The 25,642-nt window shown below is 45.6% G+C and overlaps 1 protein-coding gene across 1 annotated transcript in view; it reads left to right on the top strand.

The window, feature by feature from the left end:
- The window catches only part of LOC143962527 (C-type lectin domain family 10 member A-like), a 63,687-nt gene that overhangs the window by 13,167 nt on the left and 24,878 nt on the right, over positions 1-25,642 (top strand). The window contains exons 3-6 of the mRNA XM_077471800.1: positions 3,247-3,327; positions 5,733-5,843; positions 12,900-12,938; positions 20,558-20,629. Of these exons, the coding sequence (XP_077327926.1) occupies positions 3,247-3,327; positions 5,733-5,843; positions 12,900-12,938; positions 20,558-20,629 (303 nt within the window). The remainder of the gene's footprint in view (positions 1-3,246; positions 3,328-5,732; positions 5,844-12,899; positions 12,939-20,557; positions 20,630-25,642) is intronic.

Genomic DNA, 25,642 nt, shown 5'->3' with positions numbered 1-25,642 from the left:
ATAGTTTGACAGAAGGAGAGAAAAAGAAAATAGTTTGGGACTTTAAATGAGGTGATAGGGGCCGTTCACATCCCCTCCTCCATCCCGATTTGGTATTTAAAAGAGAAAAGAGCAACAGGCGGGACTTTATATGAGGCACACGGGGGCAGAAGCATAAAATTGGTAAAAAAACTAGTTTTTAATAAATACAGGTAATCATATATTTACATGTTTTTGCACAGTCATAAATTAGTATTTTCTATTTCATCAATATATACACATTCCAACAAGGACTTAATAGTAAACATATGAAGAGTTGAGTGTTCAATAAACACAAATTGTATATGAATACATGACACATTGAAGCGTAATTTAAAGAAGAAAAAAACACAAAAATAAGAGGACAAAAATCAAGAAGGAACGTTCATGCTTTGTTGAAAATTGTATACACAAAACGGCAGTTGAAAACTCTACGCGTTTCGTGACCTTATAGCCACTCGTCAGGAGCAACACCGTAGTGGTAGCCTATGGATAGAGTAAACAACCATATTTTAATTAAAAAAAAGAAAAAAGGGAGAGATAAACAAATGTACAGACATGGAGAACCCTCCCACAAATGCACATTCGAACCCACAGACTTACATATATATCTGCGCAGAGGCGGCACAGCACACCGAGAGTCGGGCCAGCCCAAAAATGCCACGGACCTGGGCTGAGGGAGCACGCCCGGGCGACAACAAAAACGCACAAACAACACCCCCGGCAGGTTGATGTGGGGGATGTGGCTGGAATTTGGTGTTAAAAGTGGGGTGGCCCTCATGGGGGGACCTATGGAGAATAAGCAATTAGTGTTAATGTGTGTTAAAATGTGTGTGAGAAGTTAAAAAACGAAAGTGGGAGAAGAGGAAAAACAGGGGAAAGCCCATGCGGATGGAGCCTCCAGAGACCCGCTCCCAACGTTATGCATCTGAAATTCAAGGGGGCTAGGAAGGAGTCACACAGTCGCCAGCCATACCGACAGAGCTAGACAGCCGCACGCACCAAACCCAGCCCCCAAATGGTCAGAGATGGTTAACCCGTCAGCCAGAACAAACACGCCAGAAAGGCGTCACTTATCCGGCGCCGGAAGCATGCTGCTGGCGTGCTTGTTCTGGCTGCCGGGTTAACCATCTCTGACCATTTGGGGGCTGGGTTTGAGAGAGAACACTTTATCCCAGTCTTCAAGGGCCACATTTTTACCTAGCTCCCAGTCCCAGATATAGAAGGGGCGGTCAGGAAATATGTGCAATTATAAAATGCCCTATGTTTTAGATAAAGCATGGGGGCATTTTGTGTCAGAGAGGTACAACTCCTCAAACTGAGTTAAGTCTCCACAGAGACTTCACCTACTCCTCTCTTTATAAAAATTGCGTAGTTGAACATATTGAAGCCACTCACTCAGTCTTGTGTTCTTAGTGTGTCATAACCTGCTTCCAGCCTTGTGTTCTTAGTGTGTCATAGCCTGCTTCCAGCCTTGTATTCCCAGTATGTCCCAGCCTGTTTCCAGTTTTGTGTTCCCATTGTTTCCCAGCCTGCTTCCAGCCTTGTGATCCCAGTGTGTCCCAGCCTGCTTCCAGCCCCATGTTTTCTTAGCCCTTGTACACACGGTCGGAGATTCCGTCGGAATGTGTCCGATCGGAGCGTTTTGTCAGATATTCCGACTGTGTGTGGTATGCATTGGACTGTTTCTGTGGGAATATCCGTCGGACCAAATTTTTTCCAACTTGCCGGAAATATTTTCCGACAAACTGCTCCGATCGGACATACTCCGATCATGTGTAGAGAATTTCCGATCGGACAAAGTGCCATGCATGCTCAGATTAAATGCCTACATCAAAGCTATTGGCTACTAGTCTGAACGTAGTCCCATCGTAACGAAATTACGTCATCACGTTCTGAACGATCGGATTTTCCCACAACTTTGTCCGACCGTGTGTATGCAACAGTTTCGGACAAGATCTGTCGGACAAAATCCGACAGATTTGGTTGTTGGAATGTCCGACCGTGTGTACAAGGGCTTAGTGTGTCCCAGCCTTCAGCCAGCCTTGTGTCCCCAGTGTGTCCCGGCTTGCTCCCAGTCTTGTGCTCCCAGTGTGTTCCAGACTGCTTCCAGCCTTGTATTCCCAGAGTCTCCCTACCTGATTCGAACCTTGTATTTACAGTGTGTCCTAGCATGCTTTCCACATTGTGTTCCCAGTGTGTCCCTACCGGCTTCCAGCCTTGTGCTCCCATTGTGTCCCATTCTGCTTGAAGCCTTGTGTTTCCAGTGTGTCCCAGCCTGCTTCCAGCCCCATGTTCTCTTAGTGTTTCCCAGCCTTTGGCCAGCCTTGTGTCCTCACTGTGTCCCGGCTTGCTTTCAGTCTTGTGCTCTCAGAGTCTCCCTACCTGATTTGAACCTTGTATTCCCAGTGTGTCCTAGCATGCATTCCACGTTGTGTTCCCAGTGTGTCCCTACCGGCTTCCAGCTGCTTGATCCCAGTGATTCCCTACCTGCTTCCAGACTTGTTTTCCCAGTGTGTCCCTATTGGCTTCCAGTTGCTTGATCCCAGTGAGTCCCTAACTGCGTTCAGCCATGTGTTTCCAGTATGCCCTAGTAAGCCTTGATATTTCCTTCAGCTTTATCTGCTGCCATGTGATACCTGTGCTCCAACACTGCCAGGGAGTTTCGGCAATGCAGTTGCGCTCTGCTTGTATGAGTCAGAGGACCACAGCCTGAGTATCACCTGTAGAAACGATCTCTCTACCTCCTAGATGTTCAGGTGAAGACCTGGCCCTTTTCAGGGCTCTCGCTGTTTGTGAGGCAAGCAGATTCTCCAAACATTCTGTGTCAGCTCTGTGACTTTGGCCCATCTGCACCGCTGCCTCAACCAGTCCTGGTCATCTACTCCGACCCTCATGGAAGAGGAGTCTTAAGTTGTGATAGTAATAATACAATTAAATTCTAATGATCCCAAAGTTGTTCTGTTAAATGCTTAAAATGCTCAATTATACATTGTTATGTAAGTCGATATATTATAGAATGTATCATTGGCGTCAGTAACTTTTACAATTCTCCAAGAATAAATTCCCGATAGATCACAATAAATGTCAATAGCATCATATTTCAGAAAAAGTTCCATCTCTTATTGATAAAATGCTGTATAGAGTGCCATTATATCTGTAGTACATCACCTGAAAATCCTCCCTGGTACCTACAATATCTATATTAAGGTCTGTGTTCTTCTTCAGGGCGCTTTTATGAGGAAAATATGTATGGAAATATGGGTGATCTTGAATTAAAAAGGATGAAGAATCCATCAACAGCCGAAGGTAAGTTAATTATAATGAGGGGGTATCCTCTTAATCTATTATGGACAGCTGAGGACCCGCGTCTTCATTTATATGACACATGTCTTTTAATACTAATAGTGCTATACTGGATCTACCAATCAGAAATCACCTTTTACTATATCTGTATTGAGGTAATAAAAAACAGAACCTCATTGGTTGCCCTGATTTAGTATACATTTTATACTTAAATACGATATACATGGTGATATACAGTATACCTACATATTTTGTGGTAAAAGATATCAAGTGTAGAGATCATAAGGACTCGGTCCACTCACAAAACCTTCTTATAAGGCCTCTTCCCGACCACTATTATTAAAAACACAGGGGTTACCCTAGTAGGGGGTATTCAGAATTGTTCAGCACACAAACACTTATTAGCAGATTCCTGGTTTGTTTTTGCAGATCTGTTGCTCTGGCCTCAAACATAGACTCTTATCTGTTCCTCCAGACAGTACCCTCTAAAACTGGACACGTGTTTCCGGCTGCCCCCTTGCATTCATATGGACTCCTTAGGGAAGACCAGTCTCTCACAAAATGGCTAGGATTGGAGAGTTCATCCCTCATAAGTCTCTACAAAGTCCCCGGCTCCAGGACCCAAAGAGGGTTTTTCTAATCACAGAGTAAACACTGTGATAGAGTGTTGTACTATTACTATATATATATATATATATATATATATATATATATATATATACAGAACGTAGGTCCTGAGGGATACTTAGTTGATGGAGGTACAAAATGATGCATGAAGCATTGCCATCCATTGCTCCTCCTTGGAAATTGACCAGCCCAATGGCAATCCCAAAGTTTCCACAATAAACGCATACACTAATATCCAGGCTGCTACCACCTACAAATGACAGACTTGTGGGAGACCTTAATGCTGAAACTCACAATTAGAGATAAGGGTTCAAGTTTGTAGCAATGCAGGTTTTGCCCCAAACTCTAGCTGCTTGCATTTCAGTTAACAGGTCAACTAAGTGACTTGTTCACACACCCACTGCAGTGAACCTCCTGATTCACAAGGAAGGTGTTCATTAGTAGCAGTATTACTACTGCCACTAATGAGTGACAGCTTCCCATTCAGGTCTGTGGTTGCCAGGACACTGTGGCTGTCAGAGGTTGAGCAACCAATGGAGCATCCCTGCCCCCATTCATCTGAATGTAGATAGTTGGACTGGGGATGTTAACAGATGTCATTGACCAAATATCACCACATGGTCATATTTGCTCAGTGATGTCAGAAAGCATCCTCTGCGTCACTGTTTCCATTCTGAATAGGGATGCATCATTGTTTGCTAGGACACGGGGGGTCGCCAGCATCCAAGAACCACTTTGCTATCATTGAAGCGTTGCTGTCATTCCTGGTAAGAGGATCAGTGGGAAAAAAAAATTATTGTGGGACATTTACTTTGTTGGACATTATTTTTGGGCATGATAGGACATTATTTTTTAGACATCTTGATTTGGACATTGTGGGATATTATCTTTTTGGACATCAAGGGAGATAATTTTTTTGGACATCAAGGCATATTATTTTTTGGCATTATAGGACATTTTTTTTTTTTTTTTTGGACATAGTGGGACATTGTTTTTGGACATGGTAGGATATTATTTTTGAAAATTACGGGACATACATTTTTGGACATTATGGGACAATATTTTTTAGACATCGTAAGACAATATATGTTGGACATACAGTAGTAGGACATGTAGTAGACATACGGTAGTAGGACATGTAGTAGACATAAGGTAGTAGGACATGTAGTAGACATAAGGTAGTAGGACATGTAGTAGACATAAGGTAGTAGGACATGTAGTAGACATAAGGTAGTAAGGCATGTAGTAGACATAAGGTAGTAAGGCATGTGGGAGACATACAGCAGTAGGGCATGTAGTAGACATACGGTAGTAGGACATGTGGTAGACATGCAGTAGTAGGACATGTAGTAGACATATGGTGGTAGGACATGTAGTAGACATAAGGTAGTAAGGCATTTGGTAGACATATGGTAGTAGGACATGTAGTAGACATACGGTAGTAGGACATGTGGTAGACATGCAGTAGTAGGACATGTAGTAGACATACAGTATTAGGGTATGAACCAGAACCTACACTCTCATTTGGCTATATCATGATAATGAAATAACATGATGTGATGTGTACATATACAGTTATAGTGGAAGATTATTATATGATAGATGTGATATAAATATAGATATGTACAGTTACAGTAGAAGATTACGGATTTGTATGCAGGGAACGAGCACACAGATCATCCGAAATTAATATAAAATGTCTTTACATGAGATAAGAATTCTGTAGGATTATTATACCGGCTGATACACGCACCATTATTCACTATCCTCTCTGTCTGTAGAGATTCCGGCTACCAAGAATACACAATACCGGGTGATACCGATCCTGGGGGTCCTCCTAATGTTGGCCTTCATTACTTTGGTCATCCTCACGACTCTCCTGTTCATTTCCTGTGAGTATCTCTATTATATTGGGATATTGGGGTTTGGATTTGGCATCTGAACTTTGATTATGTTCATGAACTTACCCTTTAATCAATACCTGGGATGTCTACCACACCACTAACTAACAGAAAAAAAAAAATATATATAAAAGGCAAATATAAAAAATGTAAATCTGTAAATAGTTAAAAAAAAAAAAAATGTTGAGTGAAAAATTGTCTGGTTTTTGCCCTTTTTAACTTCAAGAGACCATTGGCCTTTTACTCCTGGGTTGAGGCCCATTCTGTTTTTCCTCTAATCTTTCGAGACCCTCCTCTCTATGTCTCTCTACATTCCTATATCTTCCTATTTATATCTGTATCTCACCTACAAGGTAATCCTTGCACCCATCACTTCCTTGAGTTGTGTCTCCGAACATTTGTCCTTATTTTGCAAAGAACCATTTCTGGTTTTAGAAAGAGACAAGGTGGTGCTGAGGCCTAGGACTTCTTTTTTGCCTAATGTAGTGTATAAATCTTTTTTTTTTATTCATAAATAAATAAATAAAAAAGTTTAAAAAGAGAACATACCTGCCACAACCAGACAACCTCTAATTTATAACAGCAAAATTCCAGATCCAGACTTCCTCTGGTCATTTGCCTATTGAAGGAACATTTGAGGAAGAGTGAGTTGCTTATGGTCATAGTATTCTACCAGAGATGATTTCTCCCTATGTATTCATTACTGGTTGCCCTTCCCACAGGGGGCAGACTTTGTAATATTTGCCTATGGGCTAAGGTGACTACTACCTTCCTGCGCAGAATCTCTGCCTCTTAATGTAGACCTGTCTGACATTTAAAAAACAAAAAAGGATTGCTTAAATTTAATGGCAGCTATGGCAATCAGGACTAATATATGTGATGTTTTGCCGCCCACTATTTTACTACACAAGTACGCGGTGTCACATTGGAAACAAAGGACTGCTTTGCTTGTTTCAACAACAAGTGTACCGTTTGCAGATCCAAAGTAAAAGAATAAATAAAAGAAAAGAAACAGTTTAGCATTGTTTGCACACATTTTAGGCCTGAAGATTGCATAACCCCCCCCCCCCCATACATGATATATTTTATATTTTCTGAAAGCAGACACCCTAGAGAATAAAATAGTGGTAGTTCCATTTTTTTTATGTCACATGATATTATTGTAGATTTCAGTAAAAAAAAAAAAAAAAAGCAAACCCTCAAAAACACAATAAAGTTAATCTTAGGGCAAACAAACGCAATATATGTGTGCGCTTACATTCATATGTGTGTATATGTGTGTGTGGGGGGGGAGCTCAAAATGTTTAGGGGGGATTTTATGTGCTTTGGTTTATCTGACAGGTCTTGGATTCTCATGTGCACGTGTGCATGCATATGCGCGTGTACGCACACGTGCGCGCAGATGCACCGGAGGTGTTCGTATTCTTCGGCCGCCATCTTGGATATTGGCTAGCCCATCCTGACACTTCTCTTCCCTAGATTGAGGCTCTGGGAAAAATAATATCTTGGTTTAAATGAAAACCTGTCACCACTTTTGGTAGGCATTTTGGATGAGGATGCACAACCACCTTATCCTTATGCATGATCAAATATGGCTCTTTACCAGACAGAGCCGCTAGTTCCGATACTCTTCTAGCAGAAGCAATGGCAACAAAAAAATACAATTTTTCTTGTCAAAAGAACCAAGGGAATTTCCCATAAAGGCTCAAAAGGCTGATTCTGTAAAGCCGACAAGACCAAATTTAATCCCAAGGATTTAGAGGTGCTTTGATAGGGGAATTAATCCATGTTACCCCGTTAATAAAACTACGCACCAGAGAGTGAGAAGCAAGAGGCCATTGAAAAAATACTGACAAGGCCGAGATCTGGCCCTTGATAGTACTCAAGGCCAGCTCAATTTCTAATCCCATTTGCAGGAAATCAAGGATCCTACCTATGACATACTTCCTGGAGTGCCAACCCATGGATCCACACCAAGAAACATATGCCTTCCAGACTCTATAGTAAATGATGCTGAAAGCCGGCTTCCTGGCATTAACCAAAGTAGACACTACTGAGAGAGATAACCCACGGTCCTTTAAAATGTGGGTTTCAATAGCTAAACCGTTAAATTTGGCATCCATAAGGTAGGATGGAATACCGGACCTTGCACGGAGAATGCACGGAAGTAGCAGAACTGGAGGAAATGCATAGATCAGTGAAAACTGATCCCATGGGAAGACTAATGTATCTGTTCCCGCATGCTAGCAGATCCCTCGTTCTTGACACAAAGTTGTCGACTTTGTTGTTGAATCTGGACACGAACAGGTCCACGTCCGGAATACCCCATCTCTGACATATCGCTAGGAAGATGTCGGGGGGAAGAGACCATTCCCCTGGAAATAACTGTTGGCGACTCAAGTAGTCCGCCTGCCAATTTTCTATTCCTGGAATGAAAATTGCCGATAGGCAAGGAATGTTGTTTTCTGCCTAATCTAGAACATGATTCACCTCTTTTTGGGCTGCACGACTTCTCGTGCCCCCCTGGTGATTGATGTAAGCCACAGCTGTGGCATTGTCATTGTGACAGGACAATCCCGTAGCCTTAGTGTCCTGGAGTCTAGGGCCAGACGTACTACCCAAATCTCTAGAATGTTGATAGGCAAGGTCCTTTCTGATTTGGACTATCTCCCCTGGACACAATCTTCTTCTAGGGCTGCTCCTCAGCCTAGAAGGCTGTCATCAGTTGTCACCACTTTCTAGGATACTGGCAGAAAGGATATCCCATTTTGGAAGTTGCTGGATATTAACCACCAACTTAGCCTCTGTTGTACATCGGAGATAAGCGCATTGGAAATGAACCTTCTTGTTCCAGACTGACAGGATGGTGTTTTGTAGCAGTCTTGAGTGAAACTGCGTGTAAGTGACAGCCTCGAAGGAGGCCACCATTTTTCCTAACAATCTCATGCACAGCCGAATGGAAGGATTTTTTTTTGCTTAGACAAGTTGAATTAGTCCTACAATGGAACTGATTCTTGTCTGCGATAAGAATACCTTCTTCTGTACAGTATCTATGACCAGCCCCAAGTACTCTAATCTCCTTGATGGTTTTAAGGAGGATTTTTCTCAGTTGAGTATCCAACCCAGAGATTCCAGGTAGTTTACAGCTGTGACTAGACTTTGGTTTAGACCAGAGACTCAATTATCTATTAAAAGTAGATTATCTAAATAGGTTAGGACCTTTATGCCCTGAATTTTTGAGAACACCTGCGGTGCTGTGGCTAGACCGAATGGCAGGGCCACAGGCTGAAAATTATGATTTTCTATCTCAAAGTGTAGAAATTTTCTGGTGAGCGGGAAATATTGCCACGTGGAGATATGCATCCTTGTTATTGGTTGATGCCAAAAACTCCCCTCCTTGCAGGATGGAAACAACCGATCGGATCGATTCCATGGGAAAGGAACGGATATTTAAGTGCCGATTCAGATCTTTGAGATCTAGAATGGGTCTTACCTCTCCGTTTGGTTTTGGAACCGTGAAAAGGTTTAAATAAAAAACCTGTGCCCTGTTCCTCTAAGGGAACCTCCGATATCACCAGCTGGGATAAGAGATGATCCTGAGCTAGAAAGAGAGACTTCTTTTTCCCTGGATCCTTGGGAACATTTTATCTTAGAAAACGAGGAGACGGAAACTCTCGGAACTCTAGTTTGTAAGCTAGAGAAACCGAGGAAGCCACCCATCTGTCTTGACATTGTTCCTGCCAGACATTTGAAAATTGCAGGAGCCTTCCCACCACCCGATTGAGCGGCTGTACCCCTTCATAAGCTGGCTTTAGCATTCTGCTTTGCGGGCTTTCTGCCCCAAGACCTCTTTTGACCCTGGTGCTGCCCTTGGGATCTTCCCCTTTAACCTGATGGTGGAGGCCGTCGAGACTGCCTAGAGGCTGATGCCCCTGGCACAGGTGAGGAAGAACACTTAAAGGAGAAATGTTTAAACTTCTTCTTTACTGGTAAAAGAGAGCTTTTCCCATTAGAGCTCCTTTGGATGTATTTATCCAGATCGTCCCCAAATAGCCATTCACCATGAAAGGGAAAACTGGCCAAGACTTACAGTTTCTTACACAGTGCTTCTACTGACCAATTTTTCAGCCACAGAACTCTGCGAGAATGCACTAGTCCTAGCATAAGCCGTGAGGCCTGAATGATAACATCTACTGTGAAACATAGTGCGTCTGATATGCCAGCCCATTGCTGGGCCTGCTGATCAGGCAGAATCTTAATTATCTCCACAAACTTTTCCTTAATGGACTGAGATACACCAATTGCTGCAAGAACCGGCTGCACCACTGAACTTGCTAAAGACATATTGCTTTTAGAAAGAAGTTCCAACTTTTTATCTGTTGGATCCTTTAACATTAGCGCATTATCCACCGGACATGTGAGACTCTTATTCACTGAGGCGATTGCAGCATCAATTGCTGGAACCCCCCATTTCTTATAGAAATCCTCCTCCATAGGATAAAGTGTGGAAAAAATTTGGGGAGGATAATATTGTTTATCCAGATGTTCCCATTCAGAATATATAAGATTTTTTATCCATGAATGAATAGGAAAGGCATCCCCAGATGGGGGGGGGGGGGGCAGCAAAAGGGTTGGACGAACCAATTTAGTAAGAGAGTGTACAAGCAACCTGTCTTGTGATGCTACTCCCTCTATATTAGGATCCTCAGAAGAGGATAAATTAGTATCTTTCCAATCTCTTGCAAGATCTTCCTGATCGACTGCCCCTTGTACTTCAATAAGAGGGTCCTGAGCACTAGATGGGGATCTGCTATGTTTAGACCCACTATGGAGAGTGATCATAGCATCAATCTTCTTTTCCAAATTAGAAATGGTAGAAGAGAAAACCTCCTGTGTGATATATATAGGGACTGGTGTCCAGCGCAGTTGCAACAACAGTCTCCCCTGACGGCTCAATCTGACCGGCCATATCACTCTCAGAGGAAGATGACATTCTTTTGGAAATGTATTTCGTTTGTTGTGAAACTATTGACCCCTTAGAACTCTTAGAGGAGTTCCTGGTCCCTCTTCCACTCATAGCCTGAAGCACAAAAGCAGAGGCACTACCAAAAATAATGTACACTGCTAGGTTATAGTCCAGTGCTATAAGATGCTAGTAATACCTAGCCTGGTAAAGTAATAATGTGTCAAAGGGAAATGCCTGTGTCACCAAACCTGAAGTAAGACACTTCTGCTCATGTGTCCCTCCACAGCCAGCAGCCACACACACAGTGCTTTAAAAACTTCCTCCACGTGCATCCGGCGTCTGGCACTGTTAGCCCTGGCCCCCCTGCGCTGATTATGCCCCCCCCCCCCGTTTTCAAAAGAAAGCGTTTATCACATGAGCAGTGGACTCCAGGTGCCTAGCAAACAGCTGACATTGCGGCGGGGCTGAGCGGCCGCGTGGGTTGTTGTTTTTTTTTTTCCAAGAAAAGAATGCTTTCGGCATACAATTCCCCTGAAGGGGTTAATTTCAACATGGGGGGTGCAGGAGGAGAAACCAGTCCCCCCCTTTCTTACCAGAGGATCTGCCTGATTTTGGCCAGAGGAGAAGGAGGAAATGATGGCTACTGACACAGCGCTGTTTCCAGTATAAGGCGGTGGTGACACATAGGCATGACAGCATTATAAACTTAAAGGAGGAAATTCATAAGAAAATCCAAAGCTATTTCTTAGAAATCTCCACTTACCTTCCCGCTGCAGGGTTATCTGAGATAAATCCAATCTTCACCCTTCACGGTGGGCTCCAAAACCTTCAGGAACAGGGGAACCTAGAGGTTACCCACAATCCTGGACCTGCCAGTAAAAACTTTATGGCCTTACTACCAAAAGGTACTGGATCCCAGGGTCCAGATCTCTAAAAAGTGAAGCATTTGCAAGCAAAACCGAATTTCTTCGGACACGAGGCCTGGGTACCATTCCTTAGGCCCATTAAAAGGACACTCTAAATGGATCTGGTCAGCATGGCTAGCCCCAGCAAGGATTGCGTCCAGTGGAGTTCAGCACAGCACATCTTTACTCGTGACCAACACCTTAAACACTGGTGAAAAACTGAGGTACTCCCGGTAATCGGAGGGGTTATATAGGGAGTGCACTTCTGGTCTTAGGGTGTGCCAGTGTCCATCACCTATTGGTGGCCTATTAACCCACATGGTAACTACTATGGCTCTGTGTCCCCTGATGTATGAAAATAAATACATTTTGCTATTGTCACACAAGTTGGTGTGTTTGGGGCGCAGTGCTTTACGCCCTGAGCCCACCCTTTTTTTAAGCCAATTATAGCCTCAGGCCCATTGAAATTCATGCGTCCTGACCCCGCATTTAGATTAGGGGGACCAGATGCATGGATGGGGGGGTGGTGCCCATGCGCCCCCTATGGATGGGCCAACACTGCCTAGCAGAGATATTGAAGAACTCGAAGATATAAAGTGTAAGTCTCCATGAATAAATTCCTAACTTATCGTAAATATACAGGAGTAGTATAATTATTTCAGAAAGGCTCCACTTTTGAGCTCCAGTTTATGACTTTGACTGATTAATGGCAGACATTTGTGAACAAATCCAGAAATGTAATTACTGTGTCATCTCTGAGCCAGCATCTTAGTTGGTCCAAGACATAGATGGTGACCCTGGATGATGTCTGAACAAAGATGGCTCTATCCTTCTGAAGCTGATGAGGACATTATCGGGGGAAGTATTGTGTTATCTGTGAGAGGTCTTAAATACCTGGAGGGGTTACACTGACAAATTAGTAGAATGGTGCACCTACCATGGAAATATACACAATATACAGTATATATGACCGGTCATCTTCATAATTCCAAAAAGATTAAATGGGATTCGATGGGGCCTTATAATGACCACTGTGAAAATCGACAATGCCCAGATCATGTCTGTGCAATCTAAGGACCATATGTTTATTTTTATTTTTTTAAACTGTATTTGCTGATGTGAGTTCTCCAACATTGAAGAACCTTATCTTATCATTGTTTTCTATTTCCCCATCAGATAAACGTGTTGGTGAGGAAATGTCACAGATGAGGAATGGTGAGTGTATAATGGTCTCAATGGTCATGTCACAATGCATTTAATGGGTTCCACATATTCCACTTCCTCAGGATCTGTGAAACACTTGGAGGGGTCTCAGGGATTATCCCTTTAACATAAAAGAGATAAAAATCAGGATTGTGCGAGGTATATATTGAAATCCGCTTGTTATAGCCAACATCCCAAAATAGAATACTATAGAAGTTTTCCTCTTAGAAAAGGCGGGACTTTTTAGGCATAGACTGTGACACCATTTATGGTTTAGTACAAATGTAAAAAGATAAATTTATTTAAACATAAAAAAAAAAGACAGATTATATATTGACATACATTTCCAAAGGGAGAAAGGGACACATTACTTCCTCCATGACATGACAAAAAGTCCCGCCTTTTCTAAGGGGAAAACTTCTATAGTATTCTTTAACCACTTGCCGCCCGCCCTATAGGCAATTGACGGCTGCAAAGTGGTTGCATAATCCTGACCGGACGTCATATGACATGATCAGGATTATGAGCCGCTGCGCGCCCCCGGGGGCGCGCATTGCGGCGATCGTTGTTGCGGGGTGTCAGTCTGACACCCGGCAACTACGATCTCGGTAAAGAGTCTCCGTCGGAGACTCTTTACCACGTGATCAGCCGTGTCCAATCACGGCTGATCACAGTGTAAATGGGAAGAGCCAGTGATCGGCTTTCCCTCACTCGCGTCTGTCAGACGCGAGTAGAGGAGAGCCGATTGGCTGCTCCTCTGACAGGGGGGGTCTGTGCTGATTGATTATCAGCACAGCCCCCCCGAGGATGCCCACACTGGACCACCAGGGACGCCACCAGACCACCAGGGAAAAGGCAATCCTCCCTAGACCACCAGGAATGCCAGTCAGCACAATGGATGCCAATCAGTGCCCATAATGGATGCCAATCAGTGCCCACAATGGGCATCACTGATTGGCATGCATTATTGTTTGGCAATGATTGGCATCCATTACTATAGTATAACACCAATGCCGCCTATGAGTGCCCACCTGTGCCGCCTATGAGTGCCCACCTGTGTCGCCTATCAGTGCCCACCTGTGCCGCCTATCAGTGCCCACCTGTGCCGCCTATCCATGCTCACCCATGCCCATCTGTGCCGCCTATCCATGCCCATCTGTGCCGCCTATCCATGCCAATCCGTGCCAGCTATCAGTGCCAATTTGTGCCACCTATCAGTGTCCGTCCGTGTCGCCCATCCATGTCGCCCATCCGTGTCGCCCATCCGTGTCGCCCATCCGTGTCGCCTATCAGTGCCGTCTATCAGTGTCCATCAATGCCACCTCATCAGTGCCACTTCATTGGTGCCACATTGGTGCCCATCAGTGTAGCCCCATCAGTGAAGGAGAAAACACTTATTTACAAAGTTTTGAAACTGAAACAAAAAAAAAAACATTTTTTTTTCAAAATTTTCGGTATTTTTTTATTTGTAGCGCAAAAAATAAAAACCGTAGAGGTGATCAAATACCACCAAAAGAAAGCTCTATTTATGGGGAAAAAATTATACAAATTTCATTTGGGTACAGTGTAGCATGACCGCGCAATTGTCATTCAAAGTGCGACAGCACTGAAAGCTCAAAATTGGTCTGGGCAGGAAGGTGTTTAAGTGCCCTGTATTGAAGTGGTTAACATAAAAGAGGATACTATTCTATTAGCCCTCTTCTATTGCCAACGAGGCAAGATGCCCTCCAGGGGTCAGCTTAAGGGCAGCACCACACCAACTGCATCACACCGCAGAGCTCCGCATGTGCAGGGCTCTGCCTCTGCGCGTTATTCCAAAAGTTCTTTGGTGTGGGCCTTTTTTGAGACGAGTGCATCAGATCGCACCGCTGCTATTTGCAATATATGTCTCAAGCATATTTCGCGTGGCCAAAACATCAGCCGCTTGGACAGCACATGCTTGACCAGACATATGTTGACCTGCCATGCAGTTTGTTGGCAAGCGTACTTAAAGGTCCCACACCAAAGAACAGTGCAGACCTCTTCTTGCTCCTCATCAGCTGGGATCTCCAACCCCACTAGACCTTCAGTTCTCTCTGAAACCTGCACTAAGAGGAATGAAGGTGTAGAATTAGGTGTGTCACAGCCAAGTACTTGAGGGCAATCTGCTATCGGTACACAGACATCCGATTGTACCAGGCAAACTTCCCTGCCCCAGCTTCTGCACCATCAAAAGAAGTTCACTCCTAGCCAGCCACATGCCCAGCGGTTGAATGCTAGCTTGGCTAAATTGCTAGCACTTCAACTGCTGCATTTTCAGTTGGTAGACTCTGCCCCATTCCGTGAGTTTGTGGAATGTGTGGTTCCTCAGTGGCAGGTTCCCAAATGACACTTTTTCGCACGGAAGGTGATTCCGGCTCTCTAGCAGCATGTGGAAGGCAATGTCTTGGCCTCGCTGGACAGGGAGGTCAGCGGTAAGGTGCATATTACTGCTGACTCATGGTCCAGCAGGCATGGACAGGGACATTACCTATCTTTCATGGCGCATTGGGTGACTCTTCTGGCAGCTGGTAAGGATGCAGGACAAGGTGCAATAGTGTTGGAGGTTGTTCCGCCACCAGGCCTCCAAAATGCTACTACTGGTGATTCTGACACACCTCTCTCCTCCACCCCCTCCCCTTCTTCTTCCTCCATGGCCTCTTCCTGTGCTTTGTCCTCAGAACCAGCAGTGCTTCATAGGCGTTTAAGGGGCTACGCAAGTACGCAGGCAAAAAGATGCCATGCGGTGCTTGAGCTGGTGTGCTTGGGGGACAGGAGCCACACTGGGCCAGAGATTCTGTCAGCTCTGCAGGGGCAGGCTGAAAGGTGGTTGATGCCATACCAGCTTAAACCAGGAATGGTGGTTTGCGGCAATGGCACCAACCTCCTCTCCGCCCTCTCACATGGACAACTGACCTATGTGCCCTGTGTGGCTCACGTCCTTAACTTGGTGGTGCAGCGGTTCTTGGGCAGGTATCCGGCCTTACAGGATGTCCTGAAGCAGGCCAGGAAAGTCTGTGTGCATTTCCGTAAGTCATATAATGCCAGTGCTCGGCTGACCTCCAAAAGGAATTTAACCTGCCCAAGAACCGCCTAATCTGTGACATGCCCACCAGGTGGAACTAAATGTTGGCCATGCTGCAGTGGCTGCACATGCAGCAGAGGGCCATCAATGAGTACCTGTGTAACTACGGCCCCAGGACAGGGTCAGGGGAGCTTGTTTTTTTCCCCCATGCCAGTAGGCTATGATCAGGGATGCATGCACTGTCCTGTCAAAATTTTAGAAGGCCACAAGGATGGTGAGCAGTGAGTGCATGCATCAGTGACACTGTCCCTCTTGTCCACCTGTTGGAGCATACGCTGCGTGGAATAATGGACAGGGCACTTGAGGCAGAACAAAGGCAGGAAGAAGAGGACCTCCTTACCTCTCAAGGCCTCCTTATCCAGACAGTGTTCCTGCTGGCCCGCCGATCACACAGGAAGAGGAGGAGGAGGATGATTATGTCAGCATGGAAGTGGAGCCTGGCACACAGCATCAGCAGCAGTCTTTTAGGGATGATTTACAGTCCCAAGAAACCCGTGGACTTGTATGTGGCTGGGAGGAGGTGGTTGCAGAACATGTCGTCCTTAGTGACCAAGAGGACTCTGGACCGAATGCCTCAGCTAACCTATGCTGCATGGCCTCACTGATCCTGCAAAGCCTGCGGAAGGATCCTCGTATTCGTCAGATCAAGGAGAGGGATCATTACTGGCTAGCAACCCTCCTTTATCCACGTTACAAGAGTAAGGTTGCGGACCTTATCTTGACATCGCAGAGGGAGCAGAGGATGAAATATCTTCGGGAGGCCTTGCAGAAAGGTCTGTGCAATGCGTTCCCAGAGACTGGGAGGTTACAAATTCCTGGCCCTGGACAACGTGTTCCTGAGTCTTTGGTCAGTCACAGAAGGAGCGGTGGAGAAGGTGGCCTTATGACAGATGCGTTCAGACAATTTTTTAGTCCACAGCCCCAAGGTATGATCGGTTCCTGCAACCAGCGTCTGATTTACATGGTGCAGGAATACCTAGGGGCAAGATCAGATTTGGATACCTTTCCCCTCGAAAATCATCTGGGTTACTGAGTCTTGAGAATGGATCACTGGCCAGAGCTTGCACAGTATGCAATTGAGCTACTGGCCTGTCCTGCATCCAGCGTTCTTTCGGAACGCACCTTCAGTGCTGCTGGAGGCTTTGTAACCGATCACAGGGTGCGCCTGTCCACCGACTCGGTTGATCGACTGACCTTCATAAAAATGAATCAGTCTTGGATCACCACCAGCTACCAAGCACCTGATGCTGATGTAACCGAATTATTTTTTTTGAAATGTCAGATCCCTTCAAGACTGCCTATGCTGATGTTGAGTGACTGTCCTGTAATGCCGAGTGACTATCCTCTTCCTCCTCAGTGATCATGCTGATAGCTTGTAAGAACATTTTTGGTTCTGGGCGTTGCCACCAGTGGCTAAGGCCCAATATTTCAGCCCCTACAATTTTTGATGCCATACTTTGCAGCAGGGCTCGTTCCTGCGCTCCAACTAGAGTATCTGTGAGGCGTTGCAGTGTTGTGGCACTAGCACCAGTGCCTAAAGCCCAATTTTTCAGTCCCTGTTTAACTTTTTTGATGCAATATTTTGCCGGAGGGTTCGCTGCTGCGCTCAACTACAATATTTGTGAGTGGTTGCAGTGTTGTGGCACCAGCAGTGTTGTGGCACCAAGGCCCAATTTTTCAGCCCCTGTTTAACATTGGTGTGTAATTACAATTTTTGATGCAATATTTTGCAGGAGGGTTCATTGCTGTGCTCAAATACAATATTTATGAGTGGTTGCAGTGTTGTGGCACCAGCACCAGTGCCTAGGCCCCAATTTTTCAGCCTGTTTAACAGGGGCGTGTAATTAAAATTTTTGATCTAATACTTTGCAGCAGGGCTCATTCCTGCTCTCCAACTAGGGTTTCTGTGAGGTGTTGCAGTGTTGTGGCACCAGTGCCTAAGACCCAATTTGTGTGCCCCAGGTACATGTGATTACAATTTTTGATATAATTCACAGCAGGGCCCGTTCCAGTGCCCATCAAGAGTAACTGTGAGGACTTACAATGTTATGGCACCAGCACCACCACCAAAGGCTCAATTTTTCTACCATTGTTCAACAATGGCATGGAATTACAATTATTAATATAATAGTTCACAGCAGGGCATTCCAGCGCCCACCAAGAGTTACTTTGAGGGCAGTGTTGTGGCAACACCAACACCTTAGACCCAAATTTCTGCAGAGCATATAGGGTAAGCTGACCAGATTTTTAAAATTAAATCCGGGGACATTTTTTTTTTATACTGGTAATGGCGCCAATTAGCGACTCTCTGCCCATCACCACCGCCGCCCACCTCACATCATGTCAAGTCTTACTCTCCAGGCCCTGGCTACTACTGGATGGGGAGCAGAGGAAGATCACTCCGCCAGGGAAGGCAAGGAGATAAGCAGACAGGTGGCTGGCTGGGACTTGAGCCAAGGCAGAAGAACATGCGAGCAGAGCTGAATGGGCATGCGCCCAAAACTGAAGAAATATTCCCTCCGCTCCGACCAGCACATGATCATCAGAAAGGGGCACAGATAATGGAAAAAAATACACCCCCTAAGCTAGTAGGAGTGGCAGAGCGGAGGTGTGTAATACTGATTTTGTATTTTTTATTCTGCACTGACTGTCTTTGAAATTGCCCCAGTCCCTGTTCAAATCCAATCCGGGGACAAAACCGGGGACAGACTTGGCCCAGGGACAGTGTCCTCAGTCCGGGGACAGTCCCCGGAAATCGGGATGTCTGGTCACCCTAATATAGGGGAGACCCCTACTTTCAAACATCCAACTTACAAACGTCTCCTACTTGCAAACAGAAGTAGACAATAGGAAGTGAGATGAAATCTATCCCTAGGAAGGGAAATTCTCACCTTTAAGAGTTGATATGGGAAAAATATGTCTCCTCTCCACTGATGCTTTATCCTGTCCTTGTTTTACTAAAAACCCCAAATTTTCAAAAAACATTTTTTATTGGGACAGAAAGTGAGGTGAAATCTTCTGAAGACGTGCACAGACAGCAAAAAATGTTTTCCAAAAAGCTTAAAAATAGATTTTTTGACTGGAGCTACACTTTAAAAATGTACCAGTTCAAAATTACAAACAGATTCAACTTAACAACAAACCTATACAGTCCCTGTCTTGTTTGCACTGCCTGTATACTGCTGTTCGGAGTATATAGGGCCTGGGGGCACCACGCCTTTACATTTTTTAATTTTGGTACGGGGTTCCCCTTAATATCCATACAAGACCCAAAAGGGGCTGATAATGGGCTGGGGGGGGGCTACCCATGCCATTTTTCTCACTGATTTTCATCCATATTGCCGGGACCAGACATTACATTAAAACCGCAAGCAGTTTTAAATGACTTTTTTTTCCGTTAGAAATGTCATTTTGTGCAGGGACTGTTCTAAACACGGGAAACACGTGCCACTTCACAGGCACACTATAGACACCCCCCAGGCACGATATTTAAAGGAATATTTCACTTTTTTTTCACTTTAAGCATCATTAAAGTGGTTGTAAACCCTTATAAACCACTTTGACCTACAGGTAAGCCTAGATTAAGGCTTACCTGTAGGTCCAAGAAATATCTCCTAAACCTATATGGTTTAGGAGATATTTGCCCAAAGACGGGCACCGCTATCTACGGCGCATCCGCCGTAGACAGCGGCGCGCAGGTGCACTGAGCGGGGCATCGTCGATGATGGCAATGCCGCGAGTCTCGGCTCCCGTGTGCATGCGCGGGAGTGACGTCATCGCTGCTCCGGCGAATCACAGCGCCGGAGCAGCGAGACCCACGGTGACCCACCAAGAAGATGGACGCTCGGAACTACAGGGGACAGCGGGGACTTCGCTGGCTCCTGTGTCAGGTAAGTGACACATAATGGGCTACTATGCGATGCATTGTAGTCCATTATGCTTTGCCTTTACAGGGAATGAAAGAGGAAGTAAACTCATCAGGGTTTACTTCCTCTTTAAAATCAGTGCTCCTGAAAAAACTACTGTTTTTAAAACTTTTTTTTGCATTGATACATGTCCCCTGGGGCAGGACCCAGGTCCCCAAACCCCTTTTAGAACAATAACTTGCATATTAGCCTTTAAAATGAGCACTTTTGATTTCAAACGTTCGAGTCCCATAGACTTTAACGGGGTTCTAAGGTTCGTGCAAATTTTCGTTCCATTCGCAGGTTCTGGTGTGAACCGATCCGGGGGTGTTTGGCTCATCCCTAGTGCCTACAACAAAGGGGGTACCTATTCTAGGGTGGGAAAGCCAACGTTATACTGTGAACAAGTGATTTTTTTATTGCTTATACATTTTGGATTCTGTAAATAGGCCAGGTGTGGTTCTCATGCGCTGTACTTTAAACATTTTTGTGAATACATTTGTATCATTTTATCAGCAGTTAACTGTATATTATCAGGCACCTATGACGTTTTCGTTAATGTTCTGTGTGTGTATTGGAGTGTAGATCCGCAGTAATCTGAATCACCATTGTTATCATTACAGGTTCTCTTTCCAGTGAAGTTCAGAGCATTCAAGCATCTGTGAAAAACCTGGAGAAAGTCCAGACAGCAATCAGTAAGATTATCTTATTCCAATCACTGGAACACTTACCCATCAAACCACCTTTCACCACAGTGTACAAACGGGATGTAGATATCACAAAGCCTCTCTCTGTCTGTTTGTAGAACGATGTATCCAGATATAGATAACAAATTAGGTGAATTTTAATAACAAAAAAACTGACATTACAGGCCCATGACATAATGGGTCCTCTTCTGTCCTCTGCAGTGGGTGGTTCATGAGTCTTGACATCATGGCTCTGTGACATTACAGTTCCTCTTTTGTCGTCAGTAAGGATGAGCCGAACACCCCTCTGTTTGGTTCGCACCAGAACCTGCGAACAGACCTAAACTTCGTGTGAACTTTAGAACCCTATTAAAGTCTATGGGACTCGAACGTTCAAAATCTAAAGTGCTAATTTTAAAGGCTAATATGCAAGTTACTGTCCTAAAAAGTGTTTGGGGACCCGGGTCCTGCCCCAGGGGACATGGATCAATGCAAAAAAAAGTTTTATAAACGGACGTTTTTTCAGGAGCAGTGATTTTAATAATGATTAAAGTGAAACAATAAAAGTGTAATATTCCTTTAAATTTCGTACCTGGGGGGTGTCTATAGTATGCCTGTGAAGGGGCGCATGTTTCTGGTGCTTATAACTGTCCCTGCACAAAGTGTCATTTCTGCAGAAAAAAAAGTCTTTTAAAATCACTTGCGGCTATAATGAATTGTCGGCTCCCCGTAATACAGAGAACACTCAATGAGTGTTCTCTGTATTACGGGAGCCGACAATTCATTCATTGATAAAAAAAAAGCGTGGTGTTCAAATTCCAAATTCCAAATTCATTTACCAGGCCCTTCAGGTCTGGTATGGATATTAAGGGGAACCCCGCATCAAATTTAAAAAAAATTGATGTGGGTTCCCCCTAAAAATCCATACCAGACACTTTATCCGAGAATGCAACCTGGCAGACGCTGTCTCGTCCCCCCCTCCTGAACCGTACCAGGCCACATGCCCTCAACATTGGGGGGATGCTTTGGGGGTCTGTGACCCCTCAAAGCACCATGTCCCTATGTTGATGGGGACAAGGGCCTCATCCCCACAACCATGGCCGGTGGTTGTTGGGGTCTGCGGGCAGGGGGCTTATCAGAATCTGGAAGCCCCCTTTAACAAGGGGATCCCCAGATCCTGGCCCCCCCATCTGTAATGGTAACGGAAACCTGCGTTACATCAGAGGAGGCGGGGTCACCCATACCTCATTGGTGAACCCCTGGCTTCCCTCACTAGCGTCAGAGGGGGTGGGGTCAGGTGACGGGTGGCCCCGCCCTCCTAATATAAGAAACGTCAGGCGCTGGGATCCCCGCAGTGTCTCCTCAGTGGAGACAGAAGATGGATGCATGGATGGACTGCGCTGGACTGAAAATCACCCGTCGCTGGATCAGATCAGCCATCGCTGGACCCCGGAGAGATGATCATCCGTCGCTGGATATCAAGAGTGGATTACCACCTGGAATCTTTTTTTTATTTTTTTTATTTTTAATAAAGGAATTTTTCAAAAGTGTGTTTGTCTTATTTAACCATTTTTTACACTTTCTTTGTGAAATGGTAGGGGTACTTTTGTATCCCCTTACCATTTCAAACAGGGGGGGAGATCTGGGGGTCCCCTTGTTAAAGGGGGCTTTCAGATTCTGATAAGCCCCCTGCCCGCAGACCCCCACAACCACTGGCCGGGGTTGGGGGGATGAGGCCATTGTACCCATCAACATGGGGACATGGTGCTTTGAGGGGTCACAGACCCCCAAAGCATCCTCCCAATGTTGAGTGCATGTGGCCTGGTATGGTTCAGGAGGGGGGGCACTCTCTTGCCCCATCCCCTCTTTTCCTGTGGCCTGCCAGGTTGCATGCTCGGATAAAGGGTCTGGTATGGATTTTTAGGGGGACCCCCACGTCAATTTTTTTTTAAATTTGACGTGGGGTTCCCCTTAATATCCATACCAGACCTGAAGGGCCTGGTAATTGAATTTAAGGGAACCCCACGCTTTTTTTTTTTCATCAATGAATGAATTGTTGGCTCCGTAATACAGAGAACACTCATTGAGTGTTCTCTGTATTACAGGAGCCAACAATTCATTATAGCCGCGAGTGATTTTAAAATACTTTTTTTCCTGTAGAAATGTGCAGGGACAGTTATAAGCACGGGAAACATGCGCCCCTTCACAGGCATACTATAGACACCCCTCAGGTACGAAATTTAAAGGAATATTACACTTTTATTTTTTCACATTAAGCATTATTAATATCACTGCTCCCGAAAAAACTGAAGTTTTTTAAACTTTTTTTTGCATTGATCCATGTCCCCTGGGGCAGGACCCAGGTCCCCAAACACTTTTTAGGACAGTAACTTGCATATTAGCCTTTAAAATTAGCACTTTAGATTTCTCCCATAGACTTGTACAGGGTGTTCCGGCTTTTCGAATTTGCCGCGAACAGCCCAAATTGTTCACTGTTCGCTGAACAGGCGAACAGACAATGTTCGAGTCGAACATGAGTTTGACTCGAACTCGAAGCTCATCCCTAGTCATCAGCAGTGGGGGGGGGGGGGGCCCTGACCTCATTGGTCCTTTTCTGTCCTCGGCAGTGGGTGGCTCCTGACCTCATGAATCCTCTTCTGTACTTAGCAGTGGGTGTGTCCTGACCTCATGGGTCCTCTTCTGTCCTTAGCAGTGGTGAATTCTGACCTCAGGGATCCACTTCTATCCTCAGCAGTGGCTGGGTCCTGACATCATGGGTCTGTGACATGATAAGGTCCTCTTCTGTCCTCAGCAAAGGGTGGATCCGGATGTGATGGGTCTGTGACATGATGGGTCCTTTTCTGCCCTCAACAGTAGCTGGGACCTGACCTTGTGGGTTCTCTTCTGTCATCAGCAGTGGGTGGGTCCTGACCTCATGGGTTCTCTTCTGTCCTCAAATGTGGGTGGTTTCTGACCTCATGGGTTATCTTCTGTCCTCAGCAATAGGTGGGTCCTGACGTCACAGACTCATGACATGATGGATCCTCTTCTATCCTCAGCAGTGGGTGGGTCCTGACATCATGGTTCCTATTCTGTACTAAGCAGTGGGTGGGTTCATTACATGGTGGTTTCTCTTCTGTCCTTAGCAGTGGCTGGGCCCTGACCTCGTGGGTTCTCTTCTGTCCTTAGCAGTGGGTGAGTCCTAACCTCATGGGTTCTCTTCTATCCTCAGCAGGGAATAGGTTTTGATCTTATGGTTCCTCTTTTTTCCTTAGCAGAGAGCGGGTTCTAACCTCATGGTTCCTCTTCATTCCTCAGCAGTGGGTAGGTTCTGACCTCATGGTCAGGGCCGATCCTAGGGTCACAGACGCCTGGGTTCAGAAATGTTTCTGGCGCCCCCACATGGGCGTGGTCATCATACTAACTCCTCCCCTTTACAAATGTTTCTATGGCTTCAACGCAAACACAGAGATGCTCCCCTAAGAAGTCTTTATTACCCTGGGATCCTCCCATGATCTTTTAACAATAAAGAAAATGAGTACACTAATGGTACCTGGAGGGGGGTCTCTATAATGCACACAGATAGGGCTTCCACTAGAGAGTCTGTTAGAAAGAGCCCCCAGACAAACTGCAGACATGATACAGGAGATGGTCAGAGACTGCAGACATACTGCAAGAGATGGTCAGAGACTACAGACATACTACAAGAGATGGTCAGAGACTGCAGACATACTGCAAGAGATGGTCAGAGACTACAGACATACTACAAGAGATGGTCAGAGACTGCAGACATACTGCAAGAGATGGTCAGAGACTGCAGACATACTGCAAGAGATGGTTAGAGACTGCAGACATACTACAGGAGATGGTCAGAGACTGCAGACATGGTAAAGGAGATGGTCAGAGACTACAGACATGGTAAAGAAGATGGTCAGAGACTGCAGACATAGTATAGGAGATGATCAGAGACTACAGACATAGTATAGGAGATGATCAGAGACTGCAGACATAGTATAGGAGATGATCAGAGACTGCAGACATAGTACAGAAGATGATCAGAGACTGTAAACACACTACAAGAGATGGTCAGAGACTGCAGTTCCTAAGGATGGAAGTAGATAATGGCCGACCAGCCCTCTCACCAGACCCGGCGATACAGCAACATCAGTTCTTCTGATCAGGAAGCAGCTCACTCTGGGTTGCCCGTGGCGACTCTGCTGGGTGGTGCTCAATACTGTATTCTGGCAATGACTCCATTCCTTTCTTCACCGGGGATGGCGCCAGGCTGTGCGGCTTTCCCTCTGGTGGCACAGGGCAGCGGGGTTCTCTTTCTGATGGCGTCCCCTCAGCACTGTCCTCTCCCTGTGTCCTCTCCCTGGAGTCCTGGGTGCACTTCCCCGAAAGCTTTCCCGGGCTCCTGTCGCTCTCTCTCTCCCTCTCCCCCCAGCCTCTCTTATTCAGCTGAGCATGCTGTGTGGGTTGCAGTTTCCGGGTCACAATGGGGTCACCAGTCCTTGGGACTACATGTCCCACAATCCTCTTCTCTGCTCCCTTATTTATTGTATTTCTTCCCTGGCCAATATGAAGGAAGGAGAAGAAACATAGCGGGCAACTGACCTGGCAAGTGCCACTTACTAGTACAGCAGTGCGAGGAGGAGAGGGAGGGGGGCTTTTAGAGCCCACAGCTGCTCTCTCTCCACTCAGACACGGGCTCTCCAATATCCGGCTGCTTTGCTCTTCTCCTCTGACAGGAGGAGGGAGGGGGATGGGCAGTAAACACAGAGAGCCCTCTTCCCATTGATAACAGGGACGGTGGTGGCACAGTCTCTCCTCCCCTGATCTGCTCCTGTATACCTCCCAACTTTTAAAGTTGAGAATGAGGGAATTCTGGGGAGAGAGTGACCTGCAGCACGCCCAGCTTATATCAAAGTTCCCATCAGAGCCCCCCCACAACAGGTGTCCCCCATCAGAGCCCCCCCACAGCAGGTGTCCCCCATCTAAGCCCCCCACAGCAGGTGTCCC

Source organism: Lithobates pipiens, unplaced genomic scaffold, assembly GCF_037356315.1.
Source record: "Lithobates pipiens isolate NorthernLeopardFrog02 unplaced genomic scaffold, aLitPip1_a1.2 Scaffold_8, whole genome shotgun sequence".
Classification (NCBI taxonomy): Eukaryota; Metazoa; Chordata; class Amphibia; order Anura; family Ranidae; genus Lithobates; species Lithobates pipiens.
Note: the sequence above shows the minus strand (reverse complement) of the source record. Positions and strands in the feature narration are given on the sequence as shown.